At 38.5% G+C, this 27,756-nt stretch overlaps 1 protein-coding gene across 4 annotated transcripts in view; it reads left to right on the forward strand.

Moving 5' to 3' along the window:
- Positions 1 to 27,756, forward strand: part of tbc1d22a (TBC1 domain family, member 22a) — a 166,749-nt gene that overhangs the window by 125,341 nt on the left and 13,652 nt on the right. For 3 of the 4 annotated variants that reach the window (XM_047389884.1, XM_047389883.1, XM_047389886.1), the window contains one exon: positions 14,127 to 14,222. In XM_047389884.1, the coding sequence (XP_047245840.1) occupies positions 14,127 to 14,222 (96 nt within the window). Of the gene's footprint in view, positions 1 to 3,320; positions 5,990 to 14,126; positions 14,223 to 27,756 lie in introns of those variants that run through there. The other variant, XM_047389887.1, reaches the window with a different exon arrangement.

Genomic DNA, 27,756 nt, shown 5'->3' on the forward strand with positions numbered 1-27,756 from the left:
TGACCTGAACCCCATAGAGAATCTGTGGGATATTGTGAAGAGAACATTGAGAGACTCAAGACCCAACACTCTGGATGAGCTAAAGGCCGCTATCGAAGCATCCTGGGCCTCCATAAGACCTCAGCAGTGCCACAGGCTGATTGCCTCCATGCCACGCCGCATTGAAGCAGTCATTTCTGCAAAAGGATTCCCGACCAAGTATTGAGTGCATAACTGTACATGATTATTTGAAGGTTGACGTTTTTTGTATTAAAAACACTTTTCTTTTTTTGGTCGGATGAAATATGCTAATTTTGTGAGATAGGAATTTTGGGTTTTCATGAGCTGTATGCCAAAATCATCCGTATTAAGACAATAAAAGACCTGAAATATATCAGTTAGTGTGCAATGAATCTAAAATATAGGAATGTTAAATTTTCACCATGACATTATGGAAAATAATGAACTTTATCACAATATGCTAATATTTTGAGAAGGACCTGTATGTTGTGGGATAAAGGGCGATCTATTGTTATTACAATGCCTTTACGGGACATACTAAACATCACTTTCATCACATCACAATGCGTTTGTTGGAAGCAAGACCTATGTATATATGGCTAGTGTTTGGACTTGGACAGCTACATTTAAGCCTTTCTGAATACAGCAGTATTATTTCAGAAATTATTAGATTCATTAATTATTAAATAGATTAATTCCGAGATATTTTGGAATTATCAAATTTACTAAATCCACACTTATCTGCTAGAGGATTTTATTTTCTTCTTGTTGAGTATGTTCCTGCCAGATATGACCTGTACCGAGTCAAGAAAAGGAGGCAGCAGGTTATAAATTCTCTGGCCGAACACACAATACGACATTGTGTTTGTAGCGCACACAAGTGTAGCAGCATTTCCACCATTGTCCCTGTGTATCACAGGCTCTTTACATTAGCCAGTCAGCTCTCCTTCTGGTACTGGTTTCTTGTAACCTGCAGCTACAGTTTTACGGCAAGAATGTTTACATTTTAGTTTAGCCTCCTCTCTGATGGTTGCTGTTTTATTGTGTTTGCTTGTGATAATTGCTAGATTTATATTACGAAATAAAGAAAGTTCTTGACATGCCAGAAATTGTGTTTAGACCAGTATTTACCCTCCTAGACAATAGGTGTTGCTAACGGACACATCAACTTATGTGCACATGGTCGGTACTGTTGCAACTATTCAATACCTTGATATATTGCTTCACTGCATTACTTCCCATTCCTAAGGTTAATGATGAATGTTTTGTAAAAACTGTTTACAGTTAAAGTAGGAAATCTTAATCCCACTGTTGTTCTGTAGCTGCTTTTGGAACACACCCAGTTGTCACATTTTTGTTATTTGAAGTACCTAAGAAAAAGACTTTGGTCATCAAACAAACACCCGAAAAGACCTTCAGCTGTAAGGCATTTCTACAAAGTACTGACTCAGGAGACTGAATGCAAACACATGTCATGCTATTGTTTTGTGGTTTGTAAAATCACAAAATATTTTTTTCAAAAAGTTAAAAGAAGAATGAATATTATCATGGCACTGTACAGACTGCCGTTTGTTGCTACCTTTACTTATTTGTGGATCTCAGTACTTCCGTACAACCCAGAGTCTGAAGTTTTGTAAGTGACCCCTTCTTGAATGTTAGTTTAACACACTACTTCAGTGAGGAGGACAGTGTGAGACATCCCAGTGGGAGGTGGCCCTCCTACCTTTTTCTCCCTTCTTGTCTCCAGTCTGTAGTAATGGCTGGTCACATTGTTACTCCTGGCAGTCTGAATGGTCTCTGTAGACCAGACCCTTGGTCTCTCTCTCACACACACACACACACACACACAACACACAGTTTGTCTGCCTTCCCCCACAGCACACACTCACACATCATATTCTTTTTGGTCCTCCACACTGACATGACTGCAAACAGTTTGTTCATCCTTTCTCTCCTTGACACAGCCACAGCCTGAAATGAACATTAGATGTTTTCCCTGAGGTTGCATTATAATGCTTCTAGTTTTTTCAGCAGTGCTAGTTTACCTTCAAAACCAGAAGCACGTCATTTACGCCCTCGGTTCCATTTAAAACACCTCTGACTGTGCTCTTTTCCCTGTTCAGCTTCTTCAGATTCACTGTTTGCATTAATACAGAGGGAGTTGGGTTTAACAGAAACAGCAAACATCTGTAATAGACTGATTCTGTGGTGGTGTGGGAATTGTAGTTGGCTAATATTTGCCTGTTTCCCTCCTCTCATTAATTCCTGTTTGCAGCGGTGTAAAATAAGGCCTAAAGCAAGAGACCTCACTGGAGAAGGGTACTGTGCGCAGCAGCAGAACGGTGCAAGATTAACAGGAAATGTGTTGAAAACAATTTATATAGAAACACTACATTTCCTCTGTTCTTTTTTTAATTGTTATTTTTCCCTGAGACATTACATTGTCATTTATAATTAAAAATGCTGTGCACTAGATTTAAGCCTGATACAGTAAATTGCACAAATACAGTCCTTTGAAAAAAGATTTTCTCTCCTACAAAGTTTTTCTGTTTAACCCTTTTGTCCCTCTTTGTAGCAAAATTTTGATATCAGACTAAAATAACTTGAGTAAAAATAAAATGCTGTTTTTTAACCAACCAACTTGGCCCTACGTGAAAAAGTAATTACGCCCCTTACTGCCAGATTTGTATAATCAAATAACCACTTAAATAGAATCTGTCTAATTTAATGAAGTAGGTTGGAAGTTCTAAAACAACAGCAAATTATGCTCCAATCTAAAGAAATTTAAGAACAGATGAGGAATAAAGTGACTGACATATAAAAGTCTGGAAAGGGTTGCAAAGCCATTTCTACACTAAAACTTGGTGGTGGTGGTGTGATGATCTGTGGCTGCGTTGCTCCTTCAGGGCCTGGACATCTTGAATCCTGAAGGACAATGTCGGGCAAGTCAATGGCAGTCTAGGCAGTGGCCTAGTTAAAGTACAGACTTAAATCAGATTGAGAGGCTGATTGCCACTTATCGCAATTGCTTGATGGTAATTGTTGTTGGCAAGGATGGTACAATCGGTTATTTGGTTTAGAGGTAATTACTTTTACATACGTGGCTTGGTAGGTTTGGATAGCTTTTTTTCACTTGATAATGAAATTATAAATTGAAAATATTTTTTCTATTTATTGAGGTCATTTTTATCTGCCATTGCACTGTGAGAATTTAAAGCATTTAAGCTTGAAAAGTAAAAAAAGCAGCTAATCATATGATCTCTGCTTGATTGTTACATGACTTTAAGACTGCTCGTTTATCATCTTCCTCCTACCCGCAGCGTGATCATCTTCTCACCTTGTCGTCAGTCGATTCATCACAGCATCGTGGCGGTCCCACATGAGGCTGGTTTGTTTTGGAAGGATCAGACCAGTCAGACAGCCAACGCAGCAGTTTAAAGATGCTGTGACATTGCAGCACTCCTCCTCTGCTCACCCTTCCTCTAACCCCCTCTCCACGTGCTCCCATGTTATCCTTATCAACTCCTCTCACTGTACTCTCACCCTCTCGCCACAAACTCCCACACATGTTTGATCAGCAGTGCTTGTCAGCTAGTTTCCCATGTCCGACCCAATATGGCCAGCCCGGCACAAGGAGGGATGGGGACCGAGCATAACAATGCAACAGGAGGAGAGACAAGTTTGACGGAGTCACCTTGACTCCCGTGACAAACTTTATTTTGAAAATCATAATGATGAGAAAGTCACGAGCTGGAGCAGGTTAAAGCAGTACATGGCAGAGAGAATGTGGACGGGGAGTTTGATGCTGGGGGTGCTGCAGGATAATGTTGATGTTTCAGGCTGAAACTCTCATCTGTACCCGATCATAAAGTACGCAAATATTTAGTTTAAAGGTAGTTAGTTAGTTAATGTTAGTTTATAGTTTAAAATTCAGCTGATGAAGGTAGACAAATGCAAAGTAGTTATATTCTTGATTTTAAAATTCTTGAAGGCTTATTCTTCCAAGAGCTTTAGAGTTTTTTTTACCATGGGTTTTATTTCTAGATTTAATCGACACCAGAAAAAACATTTAGACTTTTTTGACTGTATCTCCAGGCTTAAGCTCTAAAACCTGGGCAGATTGATTTCTTTTTTTGTTTATTAAAATAATATTTGATTTCATCTGCTCTGTTCGGTTTCATGAGCCTGAATTTTTCACAGCTTGGTGTTAAAAAAACGTATTTATGAATGGTAGTGTTAGGGATGCACATTTAAGAAAAACTTATTTATTTAGAGGATTGCACCTGCTACCATTATTTGTGGTTTGTTTTTCTGGATCCCTCTGTGACAGAGTTAGAAACTACATGCGTATTTCAAAATATCCCTTTACATGTAGAATTTAATTCTTATAGCATGTCATAGGTAATATTTTAGCTCAAAATATTGTGGCTGTTACAACATCCACGAAAGCTTTAAATTGCAATAGTGAATATTGAAATTTGAACATCTGAGACAAGACGGTACTTAGAAGATCTCTGAATTATCAAGTTCAACTTAGATATGGTGTGGTACTATTTTTTATTTTTGTTTAGAGAAAAGAAGTTACACACAGCTAATTAACAATGACTGGTGTTCATTGGTGGATGTTGATCAGAAGCAGAGGCATTATGTCATCCTAACGGACCAGCAAGCTCCTCTGCTGCCTGCTTCAAATACAACAATACAGATCTACTGGCTCTGTCTAAAACAGCAAGCACTTTGCTCTTCTGCAGATCTGACGGGTTAGGATTAACCTTTGGATTTATTTCAAACTCATATCCTGTGGTCAGCTTATTGAAGTCGAGCTCTACATGGCTTATCGTTCAACCCTAGCTTTTCTCAGGTTCCCCCTTATCTAATTTGGCCACTGGTGGAGCAGTTCGACTTCTAGATATCACTGTACGGGTCTGGTTCAGAAGAGTAGTTAAATTCAAAAGATTTTAAGGTTGTTTTGTAAGTAAGGGCAGTAGAGTATTTGGCTAGTACAGTATTGTTAATGTATCTAGTAAAAAGTTCAGTTTTGTGTTTAATTTCCAATAACACACTGAGTAGCTCCTCCTTTAACCAAAAGAAACCTTTGTGTGTGATTATAAAAGGCATTTCCCACGTCCATATCAGCTGAACCTTTTTTAGATTGCTCATTCATCATCATTATTCCAATTTTTTGCATTTTGCAGCAGACACACAATACACTTGAGACTTCTTTGTGATGTTTTTTAAGTTTCTTTAGCTCTTTTTGTTTTATAAAAAGAGTCTCTATGTTTATCATTCCAGTCAGCTCAAACAGCCACTGAGAAATAAAAGTAAGTCCTAAAAACTGACTTAAAAACAAAACTTATGAAAAGTATTATTTTGATATAACTCTGTATATATTATTTGTAAATCATTTTGATGTTAACTTTAGTTAATTGTTCTGCAAAGTAATGCTTGTAATTTTATTGTTTTGTTAAAATGTTATTGTTTATTCATCATTTACTAGTTTGTTTGTGGAGATGGTGCATATGTATATATGTGGGCACTGAGTGAGTTTTATAGCACTTTACACAGAGAAGCAATATTGTTTTTGTGTGCAAAGACAATTGAAGGGTAATTGAATCATAACATACAAATGAAAAAATTAAATGGAAAAAACGTCACCTGTTCAAAAGCTCACCCCGTTAGCTCAAACAGCGATGCATGACTAGCCTCCACATCTTCAACCGGTGCATTGCCGCTGCTTGGTGGTAGCACATCGCATCCAGGTGCCAGCCTTGTAGTAGTCACTTCGTATTATCGGCCTCTTGTGGTAGCAGCTATGCATGACACACGTTGGCCAACAGGTGCAATTGGGCAACAAACAGCTAAACAAGCCGCAAACATAAAATGCGCTTCAGGAAATAAAGACCAAACAACTTTTATTTGAATGGCTTTTTGAAAACCTCAGATCTTATCTTTGTTATGTTTAGTCTTAAAATGAATTGGGTACAGCTGAACTGGATTGTATTTAATTTTACTGAAATCACTCAATCCATAATCCATGATGATGTTTTTTGTCTGTCTGTCAGTCAGTCAGTATTCTTTTGTATGGTAAGTCAACCAAGGAGTTTTAAATTAATATTGGTATTATTTTCATATTAACATGTAATTAATTCATATTGACTCATTATTGGGACTTTTTAAGAGTAGTATGTTATCCCAGCAGCACTGCTGTTGTAATGTGGACTCATCAAAAGCTCAATTTTTAAACACATGCTGTACAACTAATGGACTTTTAGTGATGTAAAGTGAACATTTTTCTGCTGCAGTTTGTGGCTGTGAAAGACTGCACATCATTGGTTAACAAAGCAAGATATGAAGATTAGCAGACAGCAGAACTTGTTTTAGATGAAGACTTATTCATCTCTGATCTGTGAAATATTTGTTATATTAATGAGGAAGAGAAGGAGGATCGGGTGACAGACAGTGTGGGAGCACAGGATAGATAGAGGGATAATTGGAGAAGAATTTAAAGTTCACTGGTGCCCTCAATCACTTATTTTATACTCAGCCACATGAAAAACCCTAAAATTTAAACCTTGCTCAACTTTAGAGGCTGATTAACATTCACGCTCTCATTCATCTGTCTCCATGTGCCAGTTTGTGTTGATTCTCTTGTTTGGGTTGGAGCTACAACGGTAGAGCAACAAGCCAATCACCTGCTCGTTCACAGCTTACATCACATCACGCTTCAAGTTCAGAAACTCCTGTATTTCTGCCCTTTATTTGTATTCTCCGCTTCTCACCAACTCGCACACAAACACTCTTTGTTGTTAAATTAAAAAGAAATTGGTCCAACCTCGTGGGAGGCAGAGCTAAAGTAACAGGAGATGCATTCGGAAGGAAGGGTAATTCAATAAAAACAAGAGCTTTTGTTTGCATAACACTTCTCTGCTTATACTTGTGAATGTGGGATTAATGTGTTTGTTCCTTCCTTGGTTTCTAAAAGGGTTATTGAATCAGCACAAAACAAAGGTAGTCTGGCTCAGAATATTAGAGTACATTAAAGGATGTTTAGAAATCTGCACATTCAGCTTATTACAATATGTTTTAGGGTTTTATGTATTAGAACAAATTAGGAATGATATTACCTTTACCAGGCTTTTATATTAATTAAATTTCACCTCAGGTGTACAAAAAGCCACCGCAGATTCCAGTCTGGAATTATTCATTGAACAAAGCCAGAATTAGGAAGCTGTTGAAAAACGAAGTATATCCTTGCAGCTTTAATAGGATCTAAGAGGGAGAGTAACAGCTCATTGTGCTGCTTGTTAACTGATTATCAGCAAGTGGGACCACAATTTGCTGGTCTGGAGGTTATAGATGTTTAACACAATGCCAGGAAGGAAAGACAACAGCAGTGACTTTAAAAAGGAAACTGTTGCTGTTCAATAACCAGGAACTGTATTAGAAGGTTAGAAACAAATAGAAATCTAACTTTACGGCCCTCAGTTAGCATGTTAAATTTGAAAGGTCCTGTCAGTATGTAGTAGCTGAAGTAACTGCTAATATATCACTGTACTAAATGTGTTTCTAATGTTTGGTTTCTCAGGAATTGAGTTACTTGGACATAACAAGAAGATTCAATGTTCTGTCAGATGTTAGTGAGCAAAACTTCTGTATCTGGTGCCAGAACATCAAAAATGTGTTATTCAGAAGATTGCACAAGACGTGTACAAGTATAATATGCGCGTGTTGCATTTATTGACGTCTTATTCCCCTAATTGCGTGCCACATCAACCTTCTACAGGTCCTTCTCAAAAAATTAGCATATTGTGATAAAGTTCATTATTTTCCATAATGTCATGATGAAAATTTAACATTCATATATTTTAGATTCATTGCACACTAACTGAAATATTTCAGGTCTTTTATTGTCTTAATACGGATGATTTTGGCATACAGCTCATGAAAACCCAAAATTCCTATCTCACAAAATTAGCATATCATTAAAAGGGTCTCTAAACGAGCTATGAACCTAATCATCTGAATCAACAAGTTAACTCTAAACACCTGCAAAAGATTCCTGAGGCCTTTAAAACTCCCAGCCTGGTTCATCACTCAAAACCCCAATCATGGGTAAGACTGCTGACCTGACTGCTGTCCAGAAGGCCACTATTGACACCCTCAAGCAAGAGGGTAAGACACAGAAAGAAATTTCTGAACGAATAGGCTGTTCCCAGAGTGCTGTATCAAGGCACCTCAGTGGGAAGTCTGTGGGAAGGAAAAAGTGTGGCAGAAAACGCTGCACAACGAGAAGAGGTGACCGGACCCTGAGGAAGATTGTGGAGAAGGGCCGATTCCAGACCTTGGGGGACCTGTGGAAGCAGTGGACTGAGTCTGGAGTAGAAACATCCAGAGCCACCGTGCACAGGCGTGTGCAGGAAATGGGCTACAGGTGCCGCATTCCCCAGGTAAAGCCACTTTTGAACCAGAAACAGCGGCAGAAGCGCCTGACCTGGGCTACAGAGAAGCAGCACTGGACTGTTGCTCAGTGGTCCAAAGTACTTTTTTCGGATGAAAGCAAATTCTGCATGTCATTCGGAAATCAAGGTGCCAGAGTCTGGAGGAAGACTGGGGAGAAGGAAATGCTAAAATGCCAGAAGTCCAGTGTCAAGTACCCACAGTCAGTGATGGTCTGGGGTGCCGTGTCAGCTGCTGGTGTTGGTCCACTGTGTTTTATCAAGGGCAGGGTCAATGCAGCTAGCTATCAGGAGATTTTGGAGCATTTCATGCTTCCATTTGCTGAAAAGCTTTATGGAGATGAAGATTTCATTTTTCAGCACGACCTGGCACCTGCTCACAGTGCCAAAACCACTGGCAAATGGTTTACTGACCATGGTATCAATGTGCTCAATTGGCCTGCCAACTTTCCTGACCTGAACCCCATAGAGAATCTGTGGGATATTGTGAAGAGAACGTTGAGAGACTCAAGACCCAACACTCTGGATGAGCTAAAGGCCGCTATCGAAGCATCCTGGGCCTCCATAAGACCTCAGCAGTGCCACAGGCTGATTGCCTCCATGCCACGCCGCATTGAAGCAGTCATTTCTGCAAAAGGATTCCCGACCAAGTATTGAGTGCATAACTGTACATGATTATTTGAAGGTTGACGTTTTTTGTATTAAAAACACTTTTCTTTTATTGGTTGGATGAAATATGCTAATTTTGTGAGATAGGAATTTTGGGTTTTCATGAGCTGTATGCCAACATCATCCGTATTAAGACAATAAAAGACCTGAAATATTTCAGTTAGTGTGCAATGAATCTAAAATATATGAATGTTAAATTTTCATCATGACATTATGGAAAATAATGAACTTTATCACAATATGCTAATTGTTTGAGAAGGACCTGTATATGCTGATGTCCAGTTCTGCTTGGTATCGTCTTTCAAGCTCTTTAGTGCACTTCATTAAATCCCATGCTGCCTTTTGTTACTTTTTTCTTTGTTCATTCTTTCTCTGGTGTGTATTGAACCAGTTAGGAAAAAACACGATGAGAAGGGCTAATTTGATAGGGTTGAAGGAGAAAACATTTTCTTTTCTAAAAATAATATGAGATCTCAACTTAGGTTTGCAACTAGAAATCTGCAAGAATCTATGAAAAACATGATGTCTGGTACAAACTCTTCTTTGGACTTGTCTGTCTCTGGACAGATAAGTCCAAAGAAGAGTTTGGTGAACAACAAACACAGGATGTCCTTGTAGGCAAAGCATGGTGGCGGATGGATGATGATTTGGGCTTCTTTTGCAACCTCAGGACCTAGGCACCATGCAGTAATTGAGTTGACCTTGATCTTCTCTGTATATCTTTGCATACCAAAGAAAAAGAATTAAGCAGTTGTAATGACAAAGTTTAGAAACCTCAATGAACTAAAGAAACTTTGGGTAAAAAAAGTGGCAGAATTCCTACCCAATGATTCAAGACTCCGATAAAGTTCTACTGAAAGACCCAGCTGAATATTACTGCTCAGATATCACACACAACTTTTCCATTTCGACTTGATCTTTTCTAAGTGATCCCTGCATGTAAACCCGTGTAACACTTTGAGTTATACTTTAGGTATTTCAGAACCCAGTTAAGACCAGTTCATTATTTCAAATTGATAGAGGTTCTACTCTCTCCTAGCATATCCATATGTACTGTTGAGCCCCCTGTTGAATGAAATTCCTATAAGTATCAGCAGAGCAGTTAACCCTCACTACATTATTTTATCGTACTATATGTGTCAGTTTTCTGACAGCTTTCCTGCATTGAAGTGACGTCACAATATCAGTCTTTGAGGGAGTCACTTGCTTCAACTAAATAATGCAAGGGTAGTCAGAGTTTAACAGGTTTTTTTGCAGCAGGGCTTTCTTAAATACTATCAAAGTCGACACTCCAGAGAGCACAGTTGAAGAATAATTTATGAAGAGATGTGTTTAATAGGAGGACGAGTTAATCCTCCACACTTTTCTATGTGCATGTGAGGCACGGAATAGTGGGATTCACTGGTGTAATTAAAAAAAATTTTAATTGATGAAATAAACAGTGTTTTAGCTTATTTTGCTCGGTAGGATGTAGCTGACATCATTGTGAGAAAAGATCAGATTTTGATCGTTCGTAGAAATCTAATACCTGAGCCTCAATGTCTTTTCTTGGTTGCCTTGCAAGGCTGTTTCTTCATGAAACGATTTGAAAGACGGCGTTAAAAAGAACAAGAAGAATTCTGACAAGTTGTAAAATCGGAGACAGAAATTTCTCAGATTTTATGTCAGTCTAAAGAACAGAGGAAACTAATGTGTTTCACTCAAAAATATTACTAAAACTGCTTATCCAGAGGGGATGAGACTCCCTCTGACCTGAGAAGAGCATCCAATGGCCTCAATATAATTTAAAAATATAATTGTTAAAATGTAACTAAAACATTGCATTCAGCAACACTTTCCGATACGGAGTTGTTCTTCCTCCGTTAAATGAGCATACACTCGTAAGTGACTTGCGTTTAACAGGCCTGTAATTATTCTCTCTGATGGGGCTCTGGAGTGGAATGAATAGAACAGGGAACATCTCATCCTTTGTCTTCCTTCCTCTTTAATTCCCCCTGCTCATTTCAGCGTCAGGAAAAAAAAAAGGAAGCTGGCGAATGTAACAAGGGCCTGAAATAAAAGGCAGCGCTAAGGAAAAGGGATTTGTGTCTTCCTTTGTCTCTGTCACCCTGCAAATGTACATTTTTGGGTTGCTGACAGAAAAAATAGGCTCCATTTTTGTGTTTTGTCTTTTGTCTGCCTTTTTATGTTTAGCTCTAAATATGTTCTGTAGGTAAGCAGGAAATGTGATGAAAGGCTCGCTCTGTTTTAGCAACACTAAGATGCCAATATGGTTCTCAGTCTAGGGTATGATGAAATCTTATATAAAGTTTCACCTCAAATTACTACCATAATTTACTCCACCCCTTTATATCCCCTTTCAGTTTTTAATCCAACAGTTCCTGGATTTCCTCTTTAAAATGCTGCCATCTTTACCCCAGTAATTCACATTTACAGATGAAATCATTTGGCTGAATTTTATATACAAATAAAACATATTCAGTCCTGGATTTGTATGTTGCTTCGATCTTGATCTGAACTTTTGGATTGGACCACCAGCCACATTTTATGCAGACTGGCTTAATATCAAAGGTCATTTGTACCTTAAAAACAGCATACGTTTAAAGAAGCATTTCTTATTCAACACGCTAAGAAATTTGGAGCAGTTCTTCATAATCACATTTAGAATTAGTCATTATGTGATGATAATGATAAACTTTTCTTGAGTGTCATTAGGACTATTACTGTACTTTGTTTGAATTGTTATTTTTTTGTTTCCAAGTGAGCGTTAATAAAGGCTGTTAACCTCTCGAAATTTGTTTGAATGCACCTTCTGGTATTGTTTAGCAGTACATCGGCACTATTTATTGTACATTATTAACTATTTATGTGTTTTACATTGATTAGTAAATGTAATTAAACAAGCTAAAGTTCCACAATTGTAATTAATTAGCTAATTTACTCATTTGTCTAGTTATATACGGTTACCTTCCATTAATTCCAGTGATTGTAGTACTACTTTCCATAATGATTTAGCATAAAAGCAAATTATAGTTGTTTACCTTAATTACACTGGGAATATATTTTCAGTTATTTATTAGATGAATGTTCACATTTTACTAGACTACACTTTAATAAACACAGTCAGTGTGTCAGTCTGATTTCAAATTTTCTTTGGTCAGCATAGAAAGAGACTAGCTACCAAAGAGATACATTTAAAAAAAAAAAAAATTATATAATTGAGAAGTTCATTTATTTCATTAACTCAATTCACTGAGTGAAACACATTATATAGAATAATTGCACAGAGGTTCATGTTTTCAAGCCGTTACTTCTGATAATTTTCCACTTATAGCTATTGAAAACATGATAGTTAAGACTAGACTATTACATCGGACCAATAAAAAAACATTTTTAATGAGGAAAGGTGGGCCTAATTACCTGCTTAAAGGTTGTTATTTTCAAAAGGTGCTTTAAATCTGACAAACGAGCCTCATGAGGACCCATATTCTAGTTTGCTGAGATATACCAGTACACCCTTGTTTGTGGCTTGAAAAAGATCTAAGCACTTAAAAAGAAAGTAATATGAGTAATGCTCATGTTATTACATGTTTCAGGATGCCATCATTACTGGATCAAGACTTTGCTACAATGTAAAAAGTCAGACAGAATGTTTCTTGCCTTTGCAGGGTCTTTGTAAGGTCTTCTGGTGCATTTTTGAAATGTAGTAGGCTCCCCATCACTTTATGTTAGAGCATGAATTATTTTTTTCCCCTTAAGAAATCGATCACTCATGCATTTGTTTGTATATTCCTTCTATAAAATATTACCATACTTAAAAGAAGTTCTATGAAAGCCTAGTTGAATGCTCAAAATAGTAATTAAACTAGTTAAAGTTTGAGAGTTGTAGGAGGAAAATAAAGTCTCATAATCACCTTGGAACTGTCTGTTTTCAACAAGAGAACCACAGCAATACAAAAGGTAAAGAGTGCCTTACCAGGTTTGATTTCAGGCTGTTGTCCCACTCACAGAACCGTCTAGAGTTCTCCAGGTGTGGTTTCCACACACCCAACTTTCAGCTCGGCTGATGGAAAAATCCTATCACAAACAGCTTTTGTTCCAACTGGAAGGTCACTCTGAGACTGTAAAGCTGTTGGTTCTGGTCCAGGTCTTTGGATGTCTTGGTAGTTCCTCAATTTGGATTGGGAAGCAGGTTGGATACATAGGTTTTCCTTAAAAAAAAGTCACTATGTCAAACTGGGTATGTCTAAGATATGAAGGGAAAACTAAACCAAAGTCGTGCTGGAACTTCACATAAATTCATATGAATGTAGCTAAGCATATGTTCTGGAAGGACATTTCCTAGGGACCAGCAGATAAGCAGTCAAAGAAAGAGAAATGTTAGATTTGAGGGAACATGTGTGCATTGCATTTGTGTAGAGCAAGGCTTTTTATTCCAACCATATTTGCCCCCAGAAAGAAAATCTGTAAAAGTTTATGAAAATGCAGTAAATGTTTTGTTGTGAAAGTCCAGGTAATTATCAAAGAAATATTTTTAGATTTAAGGACAAAATAGAACATCTAAGTTTTACAATGGCTAAAGAATCATATCTAATAGTAGAATGAAACCAGCTGAGTGAGACCTTTCCATAATTCTGGAAAATGAAAGAAAGATACTTCACCCACTAAAAATATAAGCGACACAGTTTGTAGCTAAATAACATAAAATGCCTTGTGCCAGTGGTGTCATTCGGTAGTAGATAAACTATGCAGATCCATTTATTTCCTGTTGCCTTTAAAATCACAAATATTTTTCTTTAGGTTATATAAGGGCCACATGTGGCTCTGGAGCCAGCATAGCAGTGTTTCATCCAGAACCGTCGGAATCCACAAAAATGTTGTAGATTTTATGGATTCAGTAAATGTGCAATAGAAACACTCCCCCTTATTTCAAAAGTACGGAATAGTTTTTATTATTTTAGGCTGTGAAATGTTCAACTTTTCCTTTCTCTGTGCTTCTAGGCTGAGCCAGAAGGCTTCTCTCACTTCCACCTGTACGTGTGTGCTGCCTTCTTGGTGAGGTGGAGGAAAGAGATTCTGGACGAACGGGACTTTCAGGTAATCTGTCCACAACAGAGTCTAGCATCTTTCATGTAGCGTTACACATTATAAATATGCAACATATGGAACATCTAGATGGTGGACGCACCTTCCTTAGTAAATGAAAATGAATTGTCCATATATGTTTTAATAACATTAGAGCAGACCGTAGATGACCATGCCCTACATCCTTCTTCATTACCTCCATGGCCATTATCCGTGCCGTTCAGAGGTTCTCAGTGCATTAGTAGATGACAGTAGCCAGCTGCCAGAAGGTGACTTTGGTTGCCAGCTCACTGTAAGAGACCTGCCTTCTTAGCTGTAGTAACCATCAAACATACGGTAACCTCTTCTTTTTTTGGGTGAGTTCAGGTACTCATTTGTCTTCCATGTTTTTTGCAGCATTTTAGTTCAGCGACTGCCAAGTAGTACTTGCAGAAGTACTCAGACTGACTCCTCTTATTATTATTGTTTTATTTTAATTTATAGAACAGAAAGTAGAATACATGGGGACTGGAAGGAAAATGATAGATGGGTTTTAACATTTTTTACATTTGTGTCTAGCTCCCTGAATCAGTACATTATCAAACCAACTTTGCTGCAGTTACGGTTTTAGGTCTCTTTGGAGTGTCCCAACTAGACAAACTCCAACATCTAGAGACTGATTTTTATTTTATTTTTGTCCATTTCTCTTGGGTTTAGGTGCTCACTGTGACCAGCTCAGTCTTGAACCACGAATTTGCTTTGATCTAAACCATTCAACTGTAGCTGTAGCTGTATTTTTAGGATCATTGTGCTCTTGGAAGGTGATTCTCGACCCCAGTCTCTAGTCTTTCGGTGTCTCTAACAGATCTTCTTCCAGGAATGCCACCATCTTTGACAGTATGTTAAGGCTGGTGTGCAGTGTCAGTTTTTCTTCATGCATTGCATTTTACATGTGCAAAAGTCCAATTTTGGTTTCATCTGACCAGAGCAACATCTGTAAACTGCAAACAGGACTTTTTCTAGCTTTTTTTCGCTAAAGTCATTCTTGTTTGTTCAGGACATGACCAATACTTGTCCTGTCGACAGATTCTCCCACCTGAGCTGTGGATGTCTGCAGCTCCTCCAGCGTTACCATAGGTCTCTTGGCTTCTTCTCTGATTCACAACCTCTGCTGTGTTCCTTAGTCTTCACAAAGCTGTTTGGACACTAATGAACTCTAACAAACCATCTGAGGCCTTCACAGAATATCTGGAATTATATTAAGTTTAAATAACTCACAGGTGGATTTTATTTACTAGTCAGATAACGTTTGAAGACGATTGTTGCCCTGTATTTAATTTGTGGTATCAGAGTGAGGGGTGTTTGAACAACCCATTCATACCACACTTTTCAGATTCATATTTGTAAAAAACAAAATCCCATTATAAAACCACACATAGTCTTCCTTCCACTTCACAATTATTCACTATTTTGTGTTGGTCTTTCACACAAAATCACTGTAAAATCCACTGGAATGTGTGGCTGTAACATGACAGTGTCTAGTGATGACGAACACCTTGGCATGGTACTCTATGTATATTGTTTAAATAGAAACAGAATAAAAAGAGAAAACAACAGAGAAGATAGAAGATGTACTACTACACATATATGACAGCAACACAGCCATCCTCCACCACTGTCATTTAGAACCTGTTGTGATCCATATAATATATAACAACATATTACATGCTTGGACAGTAATACAGCTCCTCAAGGCAGAAGAGAAACTTGCTTCAATAAACAGTTTTTTTTTTTTTTTTTTCTTAAACACGTTGAAACATTTTTTTGTTGATATGCAGCTGTAGTTTCTGTTGAGGTGGAAGCTTCTTGTTCTCCTCGCTGCCTAAATGCCATTTTTTGCTGCAGCATGAAGGCTCCTTTGAGCTCGCTCAGATAGTGTTCACTCTGCGATTTCCCCTTGTTTACCCCATACTTTGCTTTTCTCTGCACCCTTTACCCTCTGCATATGTTTAGGCTTGTATTTCTTTTATTTATAATACCTACTAACATTTTAATAACTTTGCTACCTTGCAAGCACTCAAATATACAAGCAGGAATACATTTAGGAATACTTTTCTCCTTCAGCTTCCTATAGATCTACTTATCGGCTAGCTTGCCATGCAGACTACCAAGTGGTGTGCCAAGGGCAAATAATCCATCCTCATGTAGATGAGACGGCAAAGATGAAGCATAGAGGGAGGAGAGGATCAGGTTGGCATGAAAGTGGGAACAGATTAAACTTGGGAGCAATGGAATCAGCACAAGAATACATTTATGTACAGCACATTTTAATCAGTTGGCATATGCTTCTTTGCCATCAGTACATACTGATGCTGTTTGACCAAAACACAATTACTGATATTCAGAGTGGCGTTTGAGATTAATGATTTAAGGCAACTGCGCTGGACTAAAGTCCATCCGTCCGTTTTTGCTGATTTCATATTTAATCTCTGACCACTGTAAAAATACGTAGCCTTAAGTGATCATAAAGTTTATTTGTGGTTCAAAAACTGGCTTAATAAGCACTGAGAACTTGAAATATGTATGAAAATATGTAATCTTGACATTTAAACTTACTTGGAGCCTTTTGATATGTTTGTCAGGGAAAACAAAAATCCCCAGAGAGCGTGTGTTAAAGGTATGTTTTTAAATAGGCGAGTCAGATTCAGCTTTCATCAAGCGACAGTTTAGAGTAAATACGGAACATAATGCATAAATTACTGTCTTCCACTCTAGCTCATGTTAACAAAGCCCCTCTTAAAATGGAACCTGAAATGTTAAAGCATGTCATAACAAATCTGAACACAGCAGTTTTCCTCTGAAATACTTGGGGAATGGAAATTGGATTCCACTAATGTTCCATGCTGGCTTTTATTTATTGAAATCATAGTAGAATTCTGGTATTTCTTGCTTGATTAAGAAATTTCTCTTAGCACTACAGAGGTCCAACACATCAGAGAATTACTCATTCATTGAAAACGGGGGGGGGAACTTGGGTGGGTAGAATTGGCTTCCCTCTAAGACATGTGTTTTAGTTGATAAAACATCATTTACTCACTGTGTGAAACACTGGAGGCTTTCTGAGTTGGAATATGTGACTTTTTATTGGTAGGGTTTCCCAAATTCAGTTGATAGCTTGTTGTCTTTTAGGTTTTCATAACATGAAATACCTTTTGCTAATCGTTTCCAGAAGTAATGTTGCCATTGGGGTTTGTTTAACCTCTTAATTTAGAATTTTCTTACTTTTTCAGACTGATTATCTAGATTTCTAAGTCAGTTTATAGCTTTGAATGACAAAATATTTACTGTAGTAGTTTAGGATTACCAACATACTGCAAACGTTATGTGTAACATCCACCCATCCATCCATCCATTCATCCATTCATTTTCTCTAAGGTTGCTGTACGTTTTACAGCAGAGATAACATGCGACTGGAGCTTTGTAAATCTGGAAACAATGTATCATAAGTGCTCTGCGCCTTATCGCCTAGTATTTTATTTTATTTACTGTGTTCACTGTGTTCTGCAAAAAATGCTTTTTCTTGGTAAGCCTTCTTACACAACTGGTTGGGTTGTAGATGGTGTCTGGTTCTTATGGAGACTTACTGACCCCAAGGTACTGCTCTTGACTTTAGTCCTTTACCAGTGAGCTTTAGAGATATTTAACCTTACTTATTCTCCTCCTCACTGTGCGTGGTGGCAAGATAAATAAGGGTTCTCCTTCAGGCTAGTGGACACTTTAGCAACTTTGATGACATCATTTAAGCAAGACGCCAGAATACTCTTTTATACTTATGCAGACACAAAAACACTGCGTTATGACTCCGTATCCTACACATTGAAATCATCAGTCACTCGCAGTCAAACGCCATTACAGCACACTCAAAGACGCAGCCAAATGCCTCTTGCCTAGTCTGCAGCAAGTTGTCTGTCTGATTCTTGGCTTCTTTGTGTCACCGTTCCCGATTGTTCACCTTTGTCTTCTTTTCCTGTTGTTTTGTTTGCACGGTAACATCTTGAGACGACGCACAGAAAGAAAATCCCAACACATCCTAGCCACAAGTGAAAATTTGAGCAGATGACACACTTCTTCACCGTTTCATTCAAGAACATACATGCACACGAGCAACAGCAGCTCCTGGCTGTATAATGAAAGCTTTCAACCAGCTCCATCAATCTGCTCATTATTACACTGAACTCCAATTTGCCCAGGCCTTGAGGGAAACTGGTAGTAGCTAGTTAGCACAGTGCCACATTAACACCCTGTTTTTGTTTCCTGGAAGTGGATTATAGTTTTGGTCGACCTGAGCCTTGGTGGGTTGGAGTGTTCATGTTCTTCAGATATGTTGATCATCTGTTGCTCCTAATCTGTGCTTGTTTTCAATGTTTATGGAAGTTATGGAAATGAGACAGCTGTAACTCATTAATCCAGATGGAAGAATTAAAAACAAGTTTTTCCTCTGAGATTTTTCTGTTAAATACACAGAATGTTCTAAACCTGCTAAATCATTATGGTGTTTTCCCTTAGCCAAACATAAAAATGAAGTTAATTGACTTTAGTAAAAAATGTAGAGAGCGAGGGGTGACGGTGTATAACAAACTGCTGGTGAGTTACATTCTGTGGGTCCTAAGAGGGTGCACGAATGATTGATTCACTGTAACAGCTTTAATTAAAAAAAATGCATCCAAAAAGCTATTTAAAAGGGATAATTCATGCATTGTTATCAAACACTGTGAGGAAAGTAACTGTGAATCTCCCCTCCTGGTTGTGGGATTGGATTTGTTAAGCCGTAGAATGAAAAGCGGGGACAGGATAGGGTGTGGGGTATGCCGCCCCCCGAAGCAATCTGCATTTCTCCGTTCCACCTCAGCTAGCACACTGCCGGTAACTTTGTGGCCTGCACGGCATGGATAAGTTAGCATATCCGCACACGCATTTTCATGCATTTTCCCTCACCTCTCCACCAGATTTATAAAGGCGCAACATCACAAACTTGGGTGTAAGTAGTTCTCTTTCTACAGAACATACTTTCAACCCCATGCACAGTACACACTGCGGTAGCCATGCACAGATTTATGCAAGTTAGTTTTTTTTTTTTAGGTTTAGGTAGAACCAGCGCAGTCAGAACCATCTCCATTAGTCTGCTTAACCTGCAGATGCCACCATGCCACTAAAGACATCCCTGTAAATGGCTGTAAAAAGGACATGCCCTTTTTTCTGGGCTGCATGAAACAGCCATATTTATATTTATATGAAGCTAGAAGGAAGCCAAAAAATAATTCAGGCATCCCTCAGGTTTGAAGCAGAGGCCAACTCTTCAAAAAACATGCTACTACAGTTATTTTTTTTTTTTTTACCGTGTCCTGTCCGGCAGAGTAGCGCTCAGAATTGTTGTCTGAGCGTGCCAAGAAAAAGCCCAACAGATTTACTTTCACGAGTGGAGCATTACAGCTAACCCTTTATAGCTCTGCTTGATATTTATAAAAGAAACTGCTTTCAGATTATTTCAGTTCTTACAGACATGGAGACAGAAATCAAAAGGGAAAAAAAAGAAGCATGATAGAGAGAGCTAGGGCAAAAAGGAAAAGGGGAGAGAAGGTGAAAAGAATGGAGGAAAGAAAGAAGGATGAAGAGATTACAAGATAACACCCTGCTTGCTTCTACACCTGCAGAAACATTTATATTAACAGCTTTTTTTTTTACCAAAAAGTGCTGCAGTTTTTGGTGCACTCCATGTCTTTGATTCAGGTGCATTCAGTGAGTCCAGCTTTTCTTAATCTTGTTGCAGACAATAAATGTGAACCCTCAGGTTATAGTAAAAAAATACACTTTAATCTGCATTCAGCCCCCTTTACTCTGGTACTCCTAAATAAAAAACAGGTGCTCAATATTGCACAAAAAACAACTCATCAAATTATAGCAGCCAATACTGATTATTTGGCATTCACCCCCTTTACTCTGATCACGCTAAATAAAATCTCTTTTCAGTGAGTACATATTCTATTGATCATGTTACACACAATAAATAGAACCCATCTGATTATAATTCATCCTAAAATTTATACAAAGTATAATATTTTACCAGATTTTTATAAATTTGTGCCAGAGATAAGATTTTTATAAGGCTATACATGATTATGGAGATAAATCACACTTTAGCCTTGTTTAACTACACCCTTTTATATCGTTTGAGCCTCCTTAGAAGTGCTTTTAAAGGCGCCTATTATATCCTCGATGTTAGGGCAAGCACTTACGTGACTGCATGGCTATTAGTCCTACATAAGTGAAGGTCCTACAGAGCTTTTGTGAGGGTAGGAAACTCAGAAGTGGAAGAGTGAAAGGCAGGAAAGAAAGATTTGCTTGCTCTTCAAGTAATGGTGTGTGAAAAAATGGACCTCTGTAAATGTCAGCCGGGTGTCCTCGGATCAGTTGCGTGTGCAGACTGTCTTGGGTTAGGCACCCTTGGCAGGGAAGAAAAGAATAGTGGTTCAAAGAAGACTTTGTAACATTTCTGTCACATATTTAGAATACAACTTGGTTTTAAAAGAATGTTATATTACAGAAGTAAAGCAAAATGTCCACGCATTGAGACAAAAAGAGGAGTTAAGCAAGACGCTTTCAGTAAATCAGTGCTTTTAGTTCTGATCATCTGAAATTCATTGTCCCCATGGGTACATCTGTTTCTTATAGACATTGTAGCAACTTATCTGATATTCTTAAGGTAAGAGTTTATTTTGTCGATGCTGCCTGATATACAGTAGGCCTTAAATGCATATGTGTTTTATTCACGAAGCATGATGTCATACAAAAAAAGGGCCAACCTTTATTTTGAATATATTTGTTCAATTTTGCGCATGGCATCATTTGTTTTTGGAAATGCAACAAGATTTAAACACAAATCTGTTGGCATCTGCTAGAAAACTGGGATTTTGCCGCCATTGAGTGTTTCAACAGTATGATGATCCCAAACATATGATCAAATCAACATTTGTTTTAAACACAAGAAATTGTGCGCTCTTAATCAATTTATTCAAATTCTAGATTGGATTTTCCATTTGTCAGCTGCTGCAATAAAACATGAATCTGTTTTAATGCTTTTATTGTGACGGGGTGTGCTAAGTAAGGGCATGCTTTTCCTGTCACTTACTCATAGTTTATTTCCCTGAGTTATTATTTTGTGTTGTACAAGTTAGAGCAGTCCCTTTAAAGCCTTTCTTCTGGAATTGGAAAACTCTATATCCTTTTAGAGTAATTATCAGAACACGGCACTGTCAAGATGCCAGGACAAATGCTCAGGAAAATTGGAACTCTTAGCATTTAATCTGAACGTTTGGTCATTTCAAGCGCTTCTTCTCGGCAAAAACAAATGCTGCGGAGAATGTGAGCAATAATGTCCAGAGAATCCTCTTGCAGAAAAAAGTGGGAGTAATATTTTTACAAATATTTCCGCAATTTCTTACCTTTTTATGACAAGTGTTTATCTCATTTTAATCATGTTTCCTACGTGTATCGTGGTTTAAGATCATCTCTGAAATATTCCATTAAATGCTGTTTCTGCCTTTAGCCTCATGTCAAACTTTCCATTTATCACAATGAATGACGCCTCCTCCTTGTCACTCCCAGAAGTTTTTTTCTCCTTCCAGAACTTGGTTCACATCAAGTATACACTCTTGGAGGCTTGCAGCACTTTGTGATGATAAACACTGCAGTCAGTTGAGTTACAAATGTGACAAAGGCCAGTGTACAACTCTTAATAATCACCCCACTGATTGATTGGATGAAAGAAGAGGACAAAATGAAAGAAAACCAAAAACTTCACATTCTGGAAGTAATCATATCCTCCTCCTTCCCATTGTTTTCAGTTACTGACATTTGTTTTTATCTCTTTCTAAGAAGCTCTTTATATCACTGATAACTAAAGGTCAGTTACAGGCTGACTTTTAGACTCACAGCCCATTGGCTGGACCTTTTCTCTCTTGTACACATAAAAAAGTGTAATACCCTTTTTTTCTAGCTAGCTGACCAGTAATGTGGAGCAGCAGGTGAGTAACTTAATAGTTGAAAACGCTAAATTTTAAACTTTTAAGGGAGATCCAAACAATCACCCTTCTTGGTGAATTATGAATTACTTGTAATTATCCAAGGGCTAATCAAAATTTCACTAGTTGCACCCGGACCTGGTTGCTACCAGACCTTTAGAATCAAGAAATCGCTTAAATGGAACCTTGCTGACAACATGAAGTAGGTGGCTAAAAGATCTACAGGTCCTTCTCAAAATATTAGCATATTGTGATAAAGTTCATCATTTTCCATAATGTCATGATGAAAATTTAACATTCATATATTTTAGATTCATTGCACACTAACTGAAATATTTCAGGTCTTTTATTGTCTTAATACGGATGATTTTGGCATACAGCTCATGAAAACCCAAAATTCCTATCTCACAAAATTAGCATATCATTAAAAGGGTCTCTAAACGAGCTATGAACCTAATCATCTGAATCAACGAGTTAACTCTAAACACCTGCAAAAGATTCCTGAGGCCTTTAAAACTCCCAGCCTGGTTCATCACTCAAAACCCCAATCATGGGTAAGACTGCCGACCTGACTGCTGTCCAGAAGGCCACTATTGACACCCTCAAGCAAGAGGGTAAGACACAGAAAGAAATTTCTGAACGAATAGGCTGTTCCCAGAGTGCTGTATCAAGGCACCTCAGTGGGAAGTCTGTGGGAAGGAAAAAGTGTGGCAGAAAACGCTGCACAACAAGAAGAGGTGACCGGACCCTGAGGAAGATTGTGGAGAAGGGCCGATTCCAGACCTTGGGGGACCTGTGGAAGCAGTGGACTGAGTCTGGAGTAGAAACATCCAGAGCCACCGTGCACAGGCGTGTGCAGGAAATGGGCTACAGGTGCTGCATTCCCCAGGTAAAGCCACTTTTGAACCAGAAACAGCGGCAGAAGCGCCTGACCTGGGCTACAGAGAAGCAGCACTGGACTGTTGCTCAGTGGTCCAAAGTACTTTTTTCGGATGAAAGCAAATTCTGCATGTCATTCGGAAATCAAGGTGCCAGAGTCTGGAGGAAGACTGGGGAGAAGGAAATGCCAAAATGCCAGAAGTCCAGTGTCAAGTACCCACAGTCAGTGATGGTCTGGGGTGCCGTGTCAGCTGCTGGTGTTGGTCCACTGTGTTTTATCAAGGGCAGGGTCAATGCAGCTAGCTATCAGGAGATTTTGGAGCACTTCATGCTTCCATCTGCTGAAAAGCTTTATGGAGATGAAGATTTCATTTTTCAGCACGACCTGGCACCTGCTCACAGTGCCAAAACCACTGGTAAATGGTTTACTGACCATGGTATCACTGTGCTCAATTGGCCTGCCAACTCTCCTGACCTGAACCCCATAGAGAATCTGTGGGATATTGTGAAGAGAACGTTGAGAGACTCAAGACCCAACACTCTGGATGAGCTAAAGGCCGCTATCGAAGCATCCTGGGCCTCCATAAGACCTCAGCAGTGCCACAGGCTGATTGCCTCCATGCCACGCCGCATTGAAGCAGTCATTTCTGCAAAAGGATTCCCGACCAAGTATTGAGTGCATAACTGTACATAATTATTTGAAGGATGACGTTTTTTTGTATTATAAACACTTTTCTTTTATTGGTCGGATGAAATATGCTAATTTTGTGAGATAGGAATTTTGGGTTTTCATGAGCTGTATGCCAAAATCATCTGTATTAAGACAATAAAAGACCTGAAATATTTCAGTTAGTGTGCAATGAATCTAAAATATAGGAATGTTAAATTTTCATCATTACATTACGGAAAATAATTAACTTTATCACAATATGCTAATATTTTGAGAAGGACTTGTACAATGGCTACACACCATAAACCTAATGTAAAGAAATCCATGAACAGATGAAAACAAAACTAATGACATCCACCGGTCTGAAGAGGGTTACAAAGCCAGGTTCAAACCACAAATGGAGGAGAGCTAGAAAAGTTTTTAACCTTCCTAGGAGTGCATCGACGTCTCAACCCACGAGGTCGCAGAAGAATCTAGAACAACATCTAAAGCACTGAAGGCCTCACTTCCCTCAGTTAGGCTCCGTGTTTGTGATTCAACATAAAGGAGAATGTACAGCCATCAGTTTGTGAGCTTGATCTAAAGCACGCTTGGGTTATGCAGCACAACAGTGATCTGAAGCACACCACTAAGTCCACTCTTAGTGGCCTAATCAAAGTCTGGACTTAAATCAGAGATGCTGCAAGGGACCTTGAACAGGCTCTTCTAATATGGCTGAATGAACACAATTCTGGATATTATTGTTGGGGAAATTGTAAAACTGTTTTTTTATCACAAATGCTTGATAGCAATTGTTGCCACAAGAATCTTAACCAGTTAGTAGGTTAAAGGAGCCAAAAGAACCTTGTTTGATGATCTAAAACATTTAATTGTGACAATTAAAAACTAAAGGTTTTACATCAATGTACATTGATGCTAATAATCCAGCCAGTACCTGGTGCACACAGTTATTGGGCAAACCTTGATGACAACTTGGAGGTTACCATTTATTATATACTGTAAGGTAGAGGGTACCCAAATGAGTGAGCAAGCTGCTAGCTTTATTACTTAAGTTGTGCTCATGCACAAGCTTGCAAATGTAAGAGATATGCTTGATGCCTGAGTGGCCTTATCTCTGGCACAAGTTTATTTTCAAGACACAGGGATAAAATTGAAGAAAGAGCTGTTCTTTTACTCCAAGATAACAGAATAACAGAATCTCCCGTCAGCTCATAAGCCCACTGCCTTTTTTCCTGACTTGGTTAAGACGCTAAAATGCAAAATAAACAGCAATATTAACTCACTTGTATTGAATAAAGAGACTTTAGGAGCAGCAATGGCTGAAAAAGATGGGATTTCTCAAGAGTCAAAAACGAAAATGGTTTTGACAAATGAGCTGGGTCATGAGCCAAGACATAAATATTGAATTTTAGATCCAAAATACTCTTTCAAGCGCTCCAAGACAACTGAGCCAACTGTGCTTCAGGGGTTTTCAGTTTTCAGTCTTGAACTCTTGATTAAAGGAGGCTTTAACCTTTCTGAACTTGCTGATGGTTAAACTTAACCTGCTAACTTTTCTTGTTTCCTTTTTGGAATTTATGAAGATTGAAAGTTCAGAGGGCTTCTGTATATTAAGGTGCTTTTAAAAGGAGATCAAGCATCAATTTTGCTTTTGCAGCTGACAGCACGTTGCTCAGAAACCTTGATTATGTAGCAGGAATGGTTTTGCAGTCGATGGGTTCAAACATTTCTACATTCGTTAAATTGGTGTGGGCAGAACGGACAGAGGTTTAGGTGGTAATGGCTGATGATGTATGGTTGGGGGTAAGGGGTCAAAAAACGACTGCTGGTGAACTTTGAAGATGCACGAGCTGAAACGTAAAACTGTTGAAGCAGCGTGTAAAACTGCTGTGAATGACCCAGTAGTAGAGGACTCTCAGAAACACGCTCTAGGCTTTTTTTTAAAAGGCCATGAACTCATTAGGCTGGCATTGAATAAAGCAGAATGGCTTATATCCGCTGACTGGGACGGGAAAATCAACACATTAAAAAAACGTCTGTTTTTTTCTTTATATGATTTTACTTATTAAAATCATAAAAGCAAGTCATTGTAAAACCATAGGGGATTCTACACCCACACATGCGGTTTAATGTATGCTAAAAGCTTTTAACTTATTATTATTATTATTATTATTATTAACCAGTCTCTTATGCATTTACTTAATGGATTATGCATTACACATGAATTTAATCCACACTCCTGTAGTATTCAAATAACCAAGGATTCCACCCACATACTATGATTCTGTTTAAAGGCTGTATTTGTTTTTTATAACTGCTTTTTTGGGCAGATATTGACAAATTGCTTAGTAGTAAATACACAGCACCTGACAACAGTATTCATATCTTTGCATGAACTCTAACCAGCTTCCCTGTTCCTGCTGCAGAAAAGCACCCCATGGCACGATGCTGCCACCACCATGTTTTGTATGTAGGCCAGAAAGCTCCAACTTGGTCTTGTCTGACCAGAGCACCTTCTTCCACATGTTTGCTGTGTCCTTTCCCTGGCTTGTGGAAAACCTTTAACTGACCTTTTTATGGCTTTGACTGGTAGTTTCTCCGACTTGAGCAGTGGATCTCTGCAGCTTAGCTTGGTTACTTTTCCAGCACATAAGCATTATTTAATTAGCAGATTCTATTGGTAAAAATCTAATCATTATAATAATAATAATAATACATATGTATTTAAAAAACAGTGTAGTGGGTGACATTTACACGTTACATTTTCACTTATGTTTTATGCAAAATTTCAAAATTAAATCTGAACTCTTTTGATTCCCAAACATAATTTTTTTTTTTTTTTGTGTGCACATAAACACCTTATCTTGATTAGTGTCCTTTGCTTAAGAACCAGCCCAAATGAAGACCTACAATAGCTCACAAACCCATTTTGCTCATTAGGGGTAACAAAAGATCGGCCCATTTCAATTCATTAACTCGAGTCCCAAATGACATCATCTGCTAAGACTGTGTCCTCTCTGCTGTATAATAATCAAAGCTTTTTCACCCACCAACCTTTCCACCAGGCAACCTGGTTGTGCCATGCAGTGTCAGCTGTTACCTCCATGTGCTCCAGTGCCATACTCCTGCATTAGCACCCAGTGTTTTTGCCAGAGTGCCCATTTCGTGTAATTATATAAACTACAGCAAGCTAATGGCCCCAACAGAGCAGTGTCTGGGCCCATTACACCCCGGGGCGCTGCAAAACACCATTACCACCAACAGCCTCAGCAGCAGCCTGGAGTGTTTGTGCACAATCAGGTGCCAGTTTGTGTGTTTCTGAACCTCTGTGTATTTTCATGTAGATGTGTCGGTTGCAGGAGGTCCATGGTGGATTGATGCATGTCACAGAAATTCAACAGTTACAGCAGACAGTTGCCATTTTTAGAAACCAATGTGTGTGCCTTTGATTAGGGCTTTGCACCTGTCATCTCTCAGCCATTAATTTCTCCAGGGGTTTTAGCTGTTTGCTGCTGGAAGCTGTGGTGACACAGCAGAAACAATAGCAGGACGCTTCGCACAACTTGGTGCACTCCACTGTGGATCATCTCAGCCTGACAGCAAAAGATGATTCGGTTTACTTAAAAAGTCACTTTAATTGTCTGTTTAGTTCAGCTTTTGTATGTTCATATACACTTTTCTGTTTCCTTTATTTCCACAATTGGATCCAGTCACAGCAGAAACAGCAGAAATCCTACATACAAGGTCCTATGCAGTCAGAAAAAGTATGGAGTTTAGATCTGGAAGTTTTTTGACAAGATAATACAGACTATTGGAATTATTTGTATTTCAATGTATTTCCCTGTTAGTTCCATCCTTTCTTCCATCCTTCCTTGTGTCGTCCCTAACTTCCTTATCAGGTTTATTCTTTCCAACCTTTCTTTCTTCAAATTTTTCCTGT

Source organism: Girardinichthys multiradiatus, chromosome 17 (genome assembly GCF_021462225.1).
Source record: "Girardinichthys multiradiatus isolate DD_20200921_A chromosome 17, DD_fGirMul_XY1, whole genome shotgun sequence".
Taxonomy (NCBI): Eukaryota; Metazoa; Chordata; class Actinopteri; order Cyprinodontiformes; family Goodeidae; genus Girardinichthys; species Girardinichthys multiradiatus.